The 16,358-nt window shown below is 31.8% G+C and overlaps 1 protein-coding gene across 1 annotated transcript in view; it reads left to right on the top strand.

The window, feature by feature from the left end:
* The window catches only part of Sox102F (transcription factor Sox102F), a 61,300-nt gene extending 45,209 nt beyond the window's left edge, over positions 1–16,091 (top strand). The window contains exon 2 of the mRNA XM_065514721.1: positions 7,822–16,091. Coding sequence (XP_065370793.1) covers positions 7,822–9,825 — 2,004 coding nt within the window. The 3' untranslated portion in view covers positions 9,826–16,091. The remainder of the gene's footprint in view (positions 1–7,821) is intronic.
* Positions 16,092–16,358: the final 267 nt, after the last annotated feature.

Below are 16,358 nucleotides of genomic sequence, written 5' to 3'. Positions count from 1 at the left end.
TGTATGTAATGTATGTAATGTATGTAATGTATGTAATGTATGTAATGTATGTAATGTATGTAATGTATGTAATGTATGTAATGTATGTAATGTATGTAATGTATGTAATGTATGTAATGTATGTAATGTATGTAATGTATGTAATGTATGTAATGTATGTAATGTATGTAATGTATGTAATGTATGTAATGTATGTAATGTATGTAATGTATGTAATGTATGTAATGTATGTAATGTATGTAATGTATGTAATGTATGTAATGTATGTAATGTATGTAATGTCTAATGTAAATACATAAGTACTTATAATTTAACTAGAAACTAAAAATAAACGTGGCATCATCTCGGTGGCAGCCTTCAACTAACGTTGCATTTTGACCTTGGAGTGAAACAAAAACAAAGAAATTCTATATCGTATTGAACAAATTCTCTCGTCTGTACAAGTACTTACTCGAAAATGGAAGTATTATCCCTAAGATCAATCGGAATAATAAGTTGGGAATAATAAGTCAACAAACATTAGAATCCACAAAACTTTAACGGGGTCAGCTCGGGCACGCATTCCAACACAATAAGATCTAATGGATGATAAAAGAAAAATTACATCAAATTAAGGACATTTTAAAAAAGGAATACAATCGTACTTACCTAAGGAATGTCATCTCCAAAAGAAAATGTATTTCATACATCAGATTCCGCATTTACACATCCATAACGCTTGCTTCCTTTTAATATGTGCAAAGACTTTAAAATTACAGACATTTATATACAATTTAACATGTTTGTATTTACCGTGCAGCTTAACATAATCATTCAGAATAAAACAGTTTCAAAATTGTCCAAATTGAGGACATTGTCTACAAAACTATTATATTTGACTAAAATATATACACATTTTCTAAATATTTTTTGTTTTCCTATTTTAATTTTTTTTAAAACGTCAGATTTTTTTTTTGTTTTTCGAAAAATCCTTCAACCAATTAAAAAAATAATTAAATGAATTAAAAAAAATATTAAAGTTTAAAGTAGAACCAAAAAATAAATTAATTGAACAAATTTATGCAATAATTTTTTCTGTGAAGTTAGAGGGTTTTACAGTTTTTAAGAAATGAGTGGTAATTATAATCACCATCGGCGGAATATGTATACAAAACCTTTCAAACTTCTTACACATAAATGGAGTGTAACTTTGGCGTTGATTGCATCGTCGTCTTTTTATCTTCATGTAGTATTGCATCATATTTGTTTGTTTGTTTTTTCTTGGTCCCTCTGTTTTTATTCTCGCAAACAAGAAGTTTCGATTTCCCTCTAGCTTTTCCAATTCTGCACAAAAGAATATGCAACTTCCAGATATTTCCAACAGCTGAGTCTACAGCATTAGGAAAAGAGGCCAGCTAAATTCTTTGGCTCTAACACTTATACGGTTGTTTGATATTACATTGTCAAAATATGCAAAATATCATTTTGGAAGCTTCACAATTTCCAGAAAACTCAGGATCAAACTGAGAACCAGAATAAGGCATGCAGCTAAACATATGTATATCCATCTTGTGAAGCCAGAACCCACAATTTTTAAGCCGAAACGAATGGGCTTATTTCTAATACAAATTTTGCTCGAATGCCTTTCAAAATATGGCACCATTTATTCGTCAATTGACAAATGCTCACTAAAAACTCCTAATTGCATAAATTGTTTGTTTTATCCACTAACTAAAGGTCTTATTTTGGCAAAGCGGTCATTTTAGTCTAACCTATTATTAGTACCGATATGCAGACATTTTTTCATCCACCAAAATTCAAAAATTGTCAAGGCTTTTAGCACAAGGCTTTAGAACACCTAGATTTAGCTACTCACTCCAATACATACTCATTCGTATTCATCAGTATTAGTTCCATAATTTCTTCATTAAAAACTAAATAAAACAGCTCCAAAGGCGACTTTTTCATGAACTGTTCAAATAAACCGTTATCATAGCAATAATATAGTACATAAGTTTGTTCTGCTTTTGATGATAAAAATATATGTAAATGCATGTTCATAAACCAAACTAAAAAGCATACGTTTTTCGCCAATGGTGATTATAATCACCAAAATATTAATCATTAAATTTTAGATTATATATGTACATTAATTGTCGTGAATATGCCTCAAAAGAGTAAATTAAACATTTAGTTTTATAAATATAAACATAATTGTTAGATTTTAGAGAATCTTGGTTACTATATTTCCATGTATTTTGATGACCTTTATTTGCTAATTTCTAAAAGCCCCAATATAAATAGTTTATGTTGCTAAAGGAACTAAACTGGGTATATAATAATGAAATAAGATCCTAAATAATTGATAAACTAAATTATATTGCCTAACAAATTTTTATTTGTCAGTTATGAATAGTAAAAGTGATGGTAATTATAATCACCGGTCGGCGAAAAATGGGTTAATTTTGCTCGATCTTTTTATGGTTTACGCGTAGGTCCGCCATATCTATAAAACCGTAGCTACGGAGGGTCGAAATTTATTTTTAAAATATCAGTAGTGCGATCCACTAACTTTTAACGAACCGACAATCGTAATGTTTATCGACATAAATAATCGCTTGCAGTAACGATAGTGTGATTCAGTAATTTATGTTTAACTATTGTTTACAGCTGTATTTTTGTATTCAAATAATTTAAAATAAGCGAAAAGCAGAAAACCATTATTTGACACACAATGAAATAATTAAAGATTGTTGGTTCGACACTTGGTTGCGACTTACTTTTTTTTTTTAAATACATAATTTTATAAATAACTCTACTAACAAAACAACTTATTTCCGGCCAAAATGTAAAGGATTACTTTTGGGACATCGCGAACAAAAATAAGTACTTCTTCCAGTTGAATAATTAGTAGTCTAATCGTCAAATTCCCTTATTTTTCAACTTGTTTTTTTATATTTTATTGTAAATATTATGTGAACAATATTGTGTTTCCATTATTTTTACGATAGTTCCAGCTACAAAAGGTGAAGATGGCGAAGAAAAAATTGCAAATACACTTTATCGATTAAATAAACACAACTTAAATTATTGTCGCTAACATAACTTAAAGTAACAGCTGACTACAACCGACAACGAATATCGTTAAAAATGTTACTGAATAGCAAATTCGATAAATTTTCGTTATATATATTTTAACGATACGATTATCGTTATAAAAGTTAGTGAATCGCACTACAGCTATGTATATTGGCGATAAAATTCTAAAAAAAAAAAAAAAACTTGCTAACAGTTATCTGTTCCCTATAAAAAGTTATACGCATCCAAAGTTGGAATTTGTAAAAACGTCCGTATTTTTTACGTTTTTTTAAAAAAAACCCATATATTTTTTTCTTTTGTAGAAAAAAAATTTTCATCGGGACTAAGAATTTTTATATGATCCGGAAAGATAACTTAATGCAAAAGCGTGCAAAGAAAAATTTGGCTCACTTAAGCGGACATATCACCCCCAGACCTAACCAAACTTGGGCAACTTTTAAAAAAAAATTTCGGTTTGAGTAAAAAATTCTAAAAAGACAAAGCAAGGATCCACGAAAAAGCTACATATTTGCATAACCCCATATGTTTCCTAAATACTTGCTAAGTGTTTTTACTATCAAACGGTAAATAACGTCACAGTAGGCACTTTTCTGAAAAATCCCAGTTTTTGGAACACATTTTCCCCGTTTTAGGAATTTCGGTATTTGAAAATAAAAACTGTCAAAAATTCGAATGCCATTGATTTAACGACATTTAAGACTATATTGGTTCCAAATCTTGTTATGATATCTTTAACAGTTAAAATTGTACATTAAGTCAAATTTAATATTTTAATTCGTGGAAAATCACAATATTATATTTTTTTAGTTTTTAAGGTAAATTTAAATGAAGTCCCAAAATTTTATAACATTATTTAATTTTACTAAGATATTAATCCTCAAGTCACAATGTTTTCAACAGTATCAAATACTTATATAAAAAGCCATTATTTACTCCTCAGAAGTTCCACAAACCTTGCCCCCTTTGACAAATAAAAACTTGTTAAGCCTTGATTAAAGTTAATTTTATTGCGGATTTTTTTTCGTTTATTCCAGAAACTAAACCGATTTTGAGTTACGCGGATATATGTTGTGCAAACCGTTTATCTCGAAAATACGAGCTAACCTTAAAAATCGGTTAGCACCACTGAATTCAGCGTACCCGAATTAGTTTAAACCAGTGGATGCCTTGACAGAAAAAAAATGTCAATTTCGTGCACAGTGTTATTATCAATAAAAATTTTAAACTTTAAATTCAGCAATCAAATGAGAGATTGAAAAGTTCAAAAACAGTTAATGGAATCACTTACTCTCCACGAAAGCTCTTCTCCTTTTTGGAACTTAACGGAAAATGTAAAGAAAAGGTCTAGGAATAATCCAATTTTGAAACATAATATTTTACGGTTCTCTACGATGGCATGGAAGAACAATTCACAAATATCTTTTTCACTTTTGGATTTGGATCGAAAGTTTCTATATATGTGTAACCATTTTTTATTCCCATATTTTTAAAAAAAAACTCTTCTATAATTTTTTGAATTCTTAAACATTTTTTAAAAGAGGACATATTTTCCTACACGTTTATATATAATAATGTTAGGAAATTGTACTTGAATTCAAATATAACGATTTTAACGGCTGATTTAAAAGTAGCAGAATGCTTTCAAATAGCAGTGCTGCAATAGCAAACTGTAACATATCTGTGGGCATTATTAACATTGAATAAAAGCTTTCAGTTGAACATTGATCGTAAGTTGGCAACGCTGTTTGCTGCGACCGTATATTCGAATTCGAATATTCAGTTAAAGAACATTGTCGAAAGTACACCACAGATGGCGTATGTATTAGAAAGCTCTAGACAGTTAAAGAGCAATCTAGAGTGTAGATGGCAGTATTATAAATAGTGGCAGAGGTTGCAGTCGTTAGTGAGTTTATCAGAGACGCTTTTCGAATAAACATCAACTGAGTGCCTTAAAGTGTGCTGTGTTTTTCAAGTGAATTCGTGTACATTATAAAGTGTGTCTGTATTTCTGAGAATTTAGAAACGTGTAAAGAAATTATTTTTCAATTTTGGATGTCGCACATTAAATCGAATTTCATTATTTTTGACAAAATCTATTATTTTTGCCTCTTCCAATAAAGAAAATTTTGTTTTTTTTATTCATTTTGATTTCCTTTAAATTTGAAATAAAAAATAATGAAAATAATGTCGTTCCGGGCCCAAATGACAGGTTTTTCGTTACTGATCGGTGCCGTTTCGTTCCCAATTTTCGTTGCCGATTTCTGAAACGAACTTTTTTTCGGTGCAAATGTATGAAATTTAGTTTTCGGTGCCGATTGCACCGAAACAAAGTAAATAGTTAATTTCGAATATCTGGAGTATTAAAATTGTAATGTATTTAAAATGCGTATGAATCAATTAGCTAAAAATGGTCTGGATCGGGATAGTGGGTGTGGCACTTGCCATACAAAGTACACACTCAATTTTGTATATCTGGATAATTAAAATTGCGAGATTCTTCAAACTTTGTCTGAAAATTTATTTTTTATAATTTTACCTAATTTGTTTCAAAACAGGCTTGTAACTCCATTAAAAAATAGCTTATAAAATCTTTCACATATTTTTATTTTACTACGTTAAGCTATTATTTAATAAAGTTTAATTATTTCAGTCCTTAATTTTAAATTTATAATTTTAATAACTTTTATCAGCTTTTATTAAAGTAATAAATTCAACAAACTCAGCACATCTTAAGCTGAAATTGAAATGGACCAACAACTCACCTTTAACTAAAGTTACAAGCATCCTAGATCGACTATCGTGCCATTTATTTTTAATGAATGTTAAATAATGTTTACAGTATACTGTAAACATTTTTTGATATATAATTTAACTAGCTGAACCCGGTCCGCGTTGCTGGCCCTTAGAAAATATCTGTTTTATATTGGATCTCTGTTTTAATATACAGTTTCGGACAAAGTCGGTGATCCAATGAATTCAGCAGGATAATCGACGGCTTGTTCTTCGTTCATTACTGCGTCAATCTATTTGTATTTTATTGTTTTGCCAGGCAGTTTCAATTGTATTTGCTTATTGATCTTGTTAATATCATAATTTGTTGGAGCCAAAATTGCATGTTCCCACAGACAATCCGAATTGTTGTAGTTCATTGTAAGACTTGGGAATACTTTGTCGACAACGTCTTGAATATTTATTTGCATTTGGCAGAAGTCCGGAAATGAAATCTCATTTGTGGAGGGATCAATTGGAATTTTTCGTATCGTCATTGAGAAGCGTGAGCAATGGTACATTTGGCCTTTAACTTTAAAGGTGGGCATGAAGCCGACGTCATTTGAAAGCATGTGTTGTACTTTTGGATATTTTGAAGGAAGTGTTTGGAAATAGGATTGGCGCCGGAAATGTAACTTAGTAGCAGCTCAGACGGCTCAATAACTGGTGGCAGAATAACTTTACCGTTCGAACAGCACATTCCCGGGGATTCCTTAGGGAACTTCAAAATGCTGCAATGTAAGTAATGTTTGTTCATTGCGCCAATTAGTACATCCTTGTGATTCCTGTTGTCATCATACTTATTGTAATAAAATCCGGGCAACTTTAAATCGATTCTTTCTCTTGATCGAGCCATTCGGGAGCGAACAACTATATGCTGTTGAGGTGTTTCTGCAGCACTCGATAAAGATGCACTGCGACGCATTTGCTGAAGCCGTGATTCGCGTTCTCTTCCCGTTTCTGCGACTCTAGACGTAGATGCCCTTTCGAAAACAAATTTTATTTGAATAAGACCTTTATTTTTTATTAAAAGTATTTATGTAAAAGTATTTACAGTATTACCCGCTATGCTTTTCTGAAGATTCCGTGAAAATTTTTATTAAAATCGGTCTAGCCGTTTTTGAATCCATATGGAACATACATACACACATCTGTTTTTATATATAATGGCATTAACGGTATAATATAACATTTTTAGATTTTTACACACCTCTCCGCCCGCAGACCGAATATTTAAAATCTGACTTTACAGTGTTACCCGCTGGGTTATTCTGAAGATACCCTGAAAATTTCAGAAAATCGGTCCAGAAGTTGTTTATATATATATAGATGGTATTAGCGGTATAATGTAAAAATTGGATAATGCCACGCCTCTCCGCACACAGACCGAAAATCAAAAATCTGACTTTACGGTGTTACCCGCCAGGATATTCTGAAGATTCCCTGAAAATTTCATCAAAATCGGTGGAGCCGTTTTTGAGTTCATTCGGAACATACATACACACATACATACATACATACATACATACCCACATACAAACATCCATTTTTATATATATAGATAGATGAGATTTTTCGGAACTCATAGAAGTTAATGCACTAAGTGTATTGTTAAATAGTGATGTTCAGTATTGAGAAAATACTATAATTCAGAAAATAAAGCATCCTTGTCTATAGGTATTTCCAATTTTTTTATATTTTTTGTGGTAATTAATGAAAAAGTTATGTTTTTTTCAAAACGGGACAAATGGCGTCCCGTTCAGAGTATCGTCGGGACACTGGACATTCGACTCTAAAACTGGTCTGTCCCGACGAAAACTGGAAGTCTAATTATCATACTTGTGTTTTTTGACAATTGAACTATTATATCAAGCGTCGCAGTAATGCGAGTATTTAAAGAATTTGTGTATAATTTTAACCATTTTTCAATGAACCGTGTAGTAAACATTTTCAATTTTCTTCTTACTTTTTCAGACTCAGTTCGAAATCATGACAAATTTAGATGGCAACCTACATCACAACCAAGAACAAATAGAGTGCATACAACAGCAACAGGAAAATTGTTTCCAGGAATTACAGCATCAGTTAAACTCACAATTATGTGCTGTCGCACAGCAGACAAGTTTTACAACACAAACTACAATACAGCAACAGCCGACACCAGCCGCAACAATCGTGCCATTTATACCTGCATTTTTACGTCCTCCTCCCCCACCACCTCCTCCACATCTAGCGGCGGTGGCAGCTAGCAACCTACCAACAGTATTGCATTCACACGCCCTCCATGCCTCGCAACATAACAAGATGACAATGCAACCGATGTGGTCCACAGCAGCTGTTGCAGCAGCGCATTTACAGGCCGCCTTGGCAGTAGCGGCAGTGGCCGTCAATAGTGACAGCAATAGTAACAACAGCGATCCTACGAATAAAATAATCAACAACAATAATTTAACAGCTGTTGAAAATGGGTCGTCGTCGTCGTCGTTGGCGCATGAATATGGCATGGGAAACAAGAGCGTGTTAGAAAGCATAGGTTCGGAATTAAATTTCGTTGATGTGGTGGCGAGTACGACTACACCACCTTCTACACCTTTGTATAATGTAAATAATAACAATAATGATAATAATAATAACAATAGCGCATGTCCTTCGCCAACTTCATGTCATGCAGATGATGCCATTGAACACATGCAGGTCGATACATCCCTGGAAGATGATACAGACCTTATGTCCAGCTCAAATGGAACCAACAGCCCGAGATCTAATTCAAATAGCTCAGCTCAGGAGGATGTGACATTAACGGGCAAAGAAGAATCCCTGGATGATGAGGAATGCACATATGCTCCGTTGAACTTAACAAAACCAAAGTATTCATCAAGATCATCGATTGATGCGGCGATCAATAGTGCCATTTTAATTAAGCGGGAAAATGATCGCCTTACACCCGTCTCCAACTGTGATTCACCACTGCACTGGCAATCATCTTCGTCTTCCAATGCCGACACAAATTTTGTGGCCATCCACATTTGGAATAATCCAGAAGCGCAAGAATCTGATACGATAGCTCCATTCAATAACATTGAGAATATATCAGTTACGCGAGTTACGCGTAGTAGTCGAGATTCGACTAGTGCATGCGCTAGCAAACGGATTACCGAACCGTTTAGCCCTGCTGTTAATCAAGAACTGAAACTGGCTAGTGGAGGTAAACAATCGCACACGCCTGCATCGTTCTTGCCACAAGACATCCATTCCAATTTACGCGACAGTTGCAGCAATAGCCGAGACACCACCAGCAGCCATGGACATGGCTATCACAGCAAACAGCATATAAAACGACCGATGAATGCTTTCATGGTTTGGGCCAAAGATGAGCGTAGGAAAATTCTTAAAGCATGCCCAGACATGCACAACTCGAATATATCGAAAATCTTGGGAGCCCGTTGGAAAGCCATGACAAATGCCGACAAGCAACCCTATTACGAAGAACAGTCGCGCCTTTCCAAGCTACACATGGAACAACATCCCGACTATAGATACAGACCCAGGCCGAAACGCACCTGCATTGTGGATGGTAAAAAGATGCGAATTTCCGAATACAAAGTTCTAATGCGCAACAGGCGGGCCGAGATGCGACAACTTTGGTGCCGTGGGTCTGGTTCCCCAGGTTCGAATATTCCGGGCTCCGACCGACCACCATGTCATCATTCTCCCGAATGCGAAGACGACGTTCAGGCAGCCGTCAATGCGGCCTATCAACTCCAGGATATGGGCCAAGCTGTAGCCGTAGCAGCCGCCGCTGCAGCAGTAGCTGCTGGTATCAAGAACATGGACGAGGGCAACTCTAGTTTAATAGATCGTGCCACTCCAACCACCAGCAGTAGCAACAGCAACTATTATCCCGCTGAAAGTATATCAGAGTTGGAATTTGTTAGCGAAAGTAATGCAATTGGTTTTGAATCTCGCGATGACGACTGAGTGGATCAATATTATTCTCAAATTATTATTATTATACGTATTATGAAATTATAGTAATATAAGTGTAGCATAAACAACAGCAAACAATACTTAACTAGTAAAACAAATTTTTGAATAATGACACAAATACACACACAAACCTACGTATGTATGTATGTAGGTTACATATACACACATACATATACAAATCCACATAAATATTTCATACATACACACATGCATATACATACATAGATGTATGAAATACAATCTAAGGATTTACTTATCGCATATATGTACATATGTAGCAAGTCAGTCACTAACCGTAAAAACCCTATATCAGACATTTCGGCGAAAATGTGTGTCATAATTATGTACATATAGGTTATTTGCCACACAAACAGCATCGTTGCAGAGAATGGTGTGCAAAATTTCCGAACTACTACCATGTTTATTCCTTAATACCAACATTTATATTTTCCACTACAAAATAAAAATTATATAGCGAAGAGTTCCCCAAATAATTTTAAGGGCCGTTTTCTCATTAGGTGATTATATTTTTTCCCAACGAAAAACTGCAGATTAAAGAAATTTGGTTTTCTCAATGTCTCATTCGCTTTTATTCTGTCGCAAAGCTAACCCGACCTCATCTGCCAATTATTTATTTATCGTACAGATAAATTCAATCAGCTGACTGCTGTTCATAGTTTTTATGTGTTTGTGTTTTTGTAAACGATATTAAATAGATTTTACAAAAAAAAAGTTTAATAGAGGAATTAACATTAATTTGATGGAGGATGAACTCGAAGAACATGAGTTCCAAGTGAATGCTGAAAGAGTTTATCATGCCAGGCCTAACTACCTGGCAGACATGCAGGATAATGAATTTTTCAAAAGATTCCCGCTGTCGATGGCCACATTAAACAGCTGATTTATGTAAACAAGTTGTCACTTGAAGGCAGGGTTCCCAACATTCACATCTTTTTTGAGAGGTATTGCCAACTGAAAATAATGTTTTTTGTCGGTATATTGAGAAAACCAAAATTGTTAACGGACAGTTTATCGGCCTAATAAATGTATGTCGACATTTAGTAACAGACAGTTTGTCGATACATTGAGAAAACGGGCCTAAAATTTGCTATTTCATCTTTCGTATGGATTGGAGAATCGCCCAAATTTGATAATATTTATCTCGTTTAGACAGTCTATGAACAGTATAATAAGGTAAAGAGGTACAAAACTGCATATACATACATACGTTTAAGTAGGAAATTAAAAATATTTAAGATATCACAATATCTTTAGGTTGATTCGAATATTACTCCATGTGGTGTTCCTTAAAGAACTTACAGATAATTGTGCGTCCGGCATGAGATTTGCTAATTACCTTTCCCTTTTCCTAATAAAACTAATAGAGAAACCTAAAAAAAATTACATTATTCTAATCCACTTCAAGCTCTAATACTTACTAGATAACATTTACCGCTAGATAACACAGGGCAACAAAATCGAAAAAATTGTGGAGGCTTTTTAAACCACTACACAATTTTGATGTATTGTGGTTCCAGTAGTACAAAAATGGTAAAATTTTTAAATTCTATGAATAGTTTTTTTTTCTAAAATTTAAAATTTTTTTTAAATGTTTCTCCTCATAATTTATAATAACTCAAAAACGGTTAGCCCGATATTATGGAATTCAATAACCTTTAATCCGGTTATATATTGCGTTTTAATCGGCTCAGTAGTTTCGGAGTTAAAATAACAAATTGAAGCAAAAAATATATTTTTTACGTGAAAATAGCTAATTTTTGTGTTTTAAAAAACTCAAGGAAAAATCGAAAACGTCAGATAGGAACAAAATGAGATATCGAGGATAAAAATCGATTGATTCTTTTCGAATTTATTCACAATTAAGTGAATTCGCTTATTTACAAAATTTAACTTTTTTGTTTGATATACGTAAAATTAATGTTCTTCTTTCGATATAGCCATGTCCGTCTGTATGTTGAAATCAACTTTCCGTAGCCCCCAAATAACTTAAATAGGTGATTCATACATCAATATGTGGGAATTCTTCCGGCTCGTTTGCTATTTAAAATCGACAAAATCGGCCCATAAATGGAAAAAACCGATACAACCTCGATTTTTGCCCTATTATTTATCTATATCTGGATTACTAAGTCATTCATATAATGATAGATACTTCAAAGTCCATTGCAACGATGTATGTAAGGCAATAGTAAGTTGGACCTACAATGGGTCAAAATCGGGAAAAATATTTTTTAAACAAAAATTTAAAAACAATTTGGAAAAAGAATATAGCTCTCTTACTTGTTGAATTACTATTTTTTTTCTTTTTTGTGAATCATTGCTCTCTTCGTTATAATGAAATGAGCTATAAAACAATAGTATACATATGGGCAATTCCATATCATCGGACGTGACATTTGTACGCCTATAGAGTGGAATAGATTTTGCAAAAATAAGAGTATCTGAACAATAATTTGTTCTTTATGTTCCATTCAGAGCGTACTATATTTTCAAATAATAAACAGTTCTTTCAAAATATTATTGTCCAAAATATTGAGCGAAATAAGGGTATATCGTACGTGACATAAAACAGAACTCATTTTGAGGTACATGTATGCGAAAATATTCGAATCGTGGAATTGTCCATATGTATGTATGTATATATAAATTGTTTACAATAAACACATCTGGGAAATCTGCAATTATTGACTTCAACGTGTAGCCATCAGTGATGATAACTTTAGTAATTTATCGCTAAATTTTTTTATTTTAGCAGAAAAACAATGCTTATGCTTTTTTAAGTTACCAATTAGTAACAAAAGAAAACGAATAATTATTTTTTTGGGTTTGTTTAATTTTTATAAAATTGCGATTAGATTTGAGTTTGGTTTTTTGCTTAGAAAGCAACAGTTAAAAGTTAAAGTAAGCTTTTGTATATTCGATAAATTGAATTAAAAATATTTTTTAATTTACAGCTAAATGTAAAAATAACTGTTATTTTCTGAGCAATAATAATTTTTAATGTTGAGTTTTATACAATAATAAGAATTAAATAATAAAAATCAATACACTAAATGGTAGTCCTTGTGATAATGATTAATTTAGTGTACATACTCCTTATGCACGCAGCATTTCTCTTTAATCATGATTATTTTAGTTAAAATATTAAAAATAATTATTATTATTTGCCATGCCATATTAATTGTTAAAAATTATGATTTTTTATTATAAATATTTTTTTTTTTAATTAGAAAAATTATTAAAATTAACGCCATAAATAAGTATATGTATAAAAATTGTCAATTAATATTTCAATTTCGAAATGACATTAATTTTGAGTAGGAGACCTCCGTGAGGTCCTGGCCGCGGACCCCGGTTGCCCTTATGGTAGAGACGGTACTTGGTATATATGTATGTGTGAGTCTGTGTTATGAACATGTTTGGGATCGGAACACTTATTTGGAACTAGTCCCTATATATTTTTATTTATACAAATACCAAAAAAAAAAAAAACAATATATGTACATTGAAATTTTTTTTAAATATGTATTTTTACACCAACAAATATAACAATTCGCTTAAGAAAATGTGAGAAGAATTCTAATTTTACCATGCAAGATCTCTAAATATACTCGAAAACATTTTAACTAATGTACACTGAACTAGTTTCGCATTTGGTTTGATTTTTATTGAGTTTTCTTACAAGTAGACTGCCACAAATAATTATAGATAGATTTATGGATAGATAGTTAGTATGAAGTAATATATTTACCTATAAATTACTTATTATACCCAGCGCTTAAAAATGGGGAATTTATTGATTTTAAAATCAGGATGCTCCCCAACTAAAGCACTGTCCGCTATATTTTTTTTAAAGAAGAAGTTAAAGAAGATAGCATAACTTATTCATTTATTAATTGATGTTTATACCCACCATCGAATATATTGATTTTGTCATACCGTTTGTAACATATCAAAATATTTTGGGTCCTCATAAGATTCGAAGACGATCTAGCTATGCCCTTCTGTCTGTCCGGAGCTATCTGGCTGAAATATTCCACAAGGTTTGTTTGGTATTGAAAATGGGCAATATTGGTTCAGTAGTATTTCACCAAGCCCTCATACAAATAATCCCCCAACATTTGTCCCTAGTCCCCATACAAGGTCCCCTCAGAATATTACTTGAACATTAATAACACTGTGCTTTAAATTTAATTTTAAATTTTAAAGTGAACCCGTTATTTTCGGTCTCTGATTTAAATCTTTTTTTTCTGTCAAGAAGGGCACCCAGTGGCTTAAACTAATTCGGGTACGGTGAATTCAGTGGTGTTAACCGTTTTTTTAGGTTAGCTCGTATTTTCGAGATATTTCGAAAATGGAGGAGGTTGCACAACATATATTCGCGTAACTCAAAAACCGTTTAGTTTATTGTAAAAAATTAAAAACCGAAAATCCGCAATAAAATTAACTTTAAGAAATACTTAACGTGTTTTTAATCTTCAAAATTTTTGGTTTTTAAAACGGCACGAAAAATTGGAAAATCCATATACGATCTTAACTTTTTCTAAGCGTATAGAAAATAATGTTCCAAAGAAAACAAGATCTAAATGATTAAAATCTGTTTACAACTTTTGATTTTATAAACAAAAGATCAAGCAAATATCGCCTAATAACATTTTAACATTTTTCCCACATTTTTACAAAAAGTCTTCTATAAATTTTTTAATTCTTAAAAATTGTATACATTTTTGAAAAGAAGAAAAAAATTCTTATACGTTGATATATCTTATCTTTTCCACTAGTCATTTAAATATGGATTCAAAATCAATAACAAACAGAAAATTTACAGAATCTTGGCGTTTTGTGAAAACGGCACTTCATTGCCGACTCTTGCAGTGTAAACAAGGTGCACAATGTAGATAATTACTACGAGTTATGTATATTATCTTTTGTGAATAAAATTCAAAGTTGTGGACAAATTTTAATCATTTAGGGCTTGTTTTATTTGGATCTTAATTTTCTATGTGTGTGAAAAAAATTAAGAGCGTATATGCATTTCTAAATTTTGCTAAAAATAATTTTTTGTTTGCCAAAAAAAAATTATATTTCGAAAACGACTGCGAATATTAAAAACGTGTTAAGCCTTACTTAAAGGTAATTTTATTGTGGAATTTCGATTTTTCCATTTTCGAAATAACGCTATATCTCGAAAATTCGAGCTAACCTAACAAAAGTTAGTGCCACTGAATTCAACGTACCCGAATTAGTTTAACCCATTGGGTGCCTTTCTTGACAGAAAAAAGTGTCAAATTCGTGCACAATGTAATTAACATTATGATGAAATTAAACATAAACAATTTTTATACGAAACTAAATCTTTCTACTAACTTTTATGAGGATCGGTCCATAGTTGATCCTACCCCCTTATAGTCATTATATGAGAAAAACTATTGTTATTTTATTATTTATGTTTTGGAAAGCTACTTAAGAAAAACATATTTTACTGATTCACGATGATCCAACCGATTTTTAAAATTTCTCTTTTATTTGAAAGGTAAATCATGCATATTTTTAATAAAATAAAAAAATTTTAAATCAATTTCCACACAACACACTACAGATTTCTTGAAGTTGTAACTTTAAGAATATCATCATTTCAAACTTATTTAGGAAAATAAATATAAACAATTTATTAAAACTAATCTATCTAATTGTTTGTGGTAAAATCTTCTATGTCTAGAAATTCGTGTAACAGAAGTTAGATTAGAAATAACACTGCATTAAACTATTTTTGTGAGCAGCATTCAAGAACTTTGCACGATTTTCGTAGTGTTGTTTCCTCAGAACACAAAAGTCCAAGATCAGATCCAGCAAATAATGCCAGAACAAAATAAGAGAAAGAAAGAAAGAAAAAAATAATAACATAAATATGTATACACAAGAATACAATCGCAAAACAAATTACAAATTCTATGCTATTCATACAAACAATATATTAATATACAAAGTAATTTTTGTGCCATTTTAGTACTAGTTCGTATAATTATAAAAGTCTTTTTATTTATTATTAGTATTGTATTTTTATATAATTTTAAACATAAGTCTAGATTAATTATGCTCTTATATATACTATATATATATACTATATATATATACATAAATACATACATTTACATACATAAGTAATAACATGGGTAAGTGTCAGAAATTTTCCTTGCAAATATTTATCGAATAATAAAATTATGAAAGAGAATTAATTCATTCCGTCTATTGATTTCATGTCTTTAATTTCCACAACTCTTAAAATAAAAAAATTGTAGATACATATGGGCAATTCCATATCATCCTACGAGACATTTGTACGCCTATATAGTGGAATAGATTTTGCAAAATCTAAAAAATAAAAATGCAAATAAACAAGAACAGGATTGGATAAACTTGAAGAACTAACATTAGTAAATAGCTATCGGGCGAAGCCGGGGCGGTCATCTAGTTTCTAATAAATTTCGATATAATTTCCGATG

The sequence above is a fragment of the Calliphora vicina genome, chromosome X, assembly GCF_958450345.1.
Source record: "Calliphora vicina chromosome X, idCalVici1.1, whole genome shotgun sequence".
Classification (NCBI taxonomy): Eukaryota; Metazoa; Arthropoda; class Insecta; order Diptera; family Calliphoridae; genus Calliphora; species Calliphora vicina.
The sequence above is the reverse complement of the archived record's forward strand: the minus strand, read 5'-3'. Positions and strand labels throughout refer to the sequence as shown.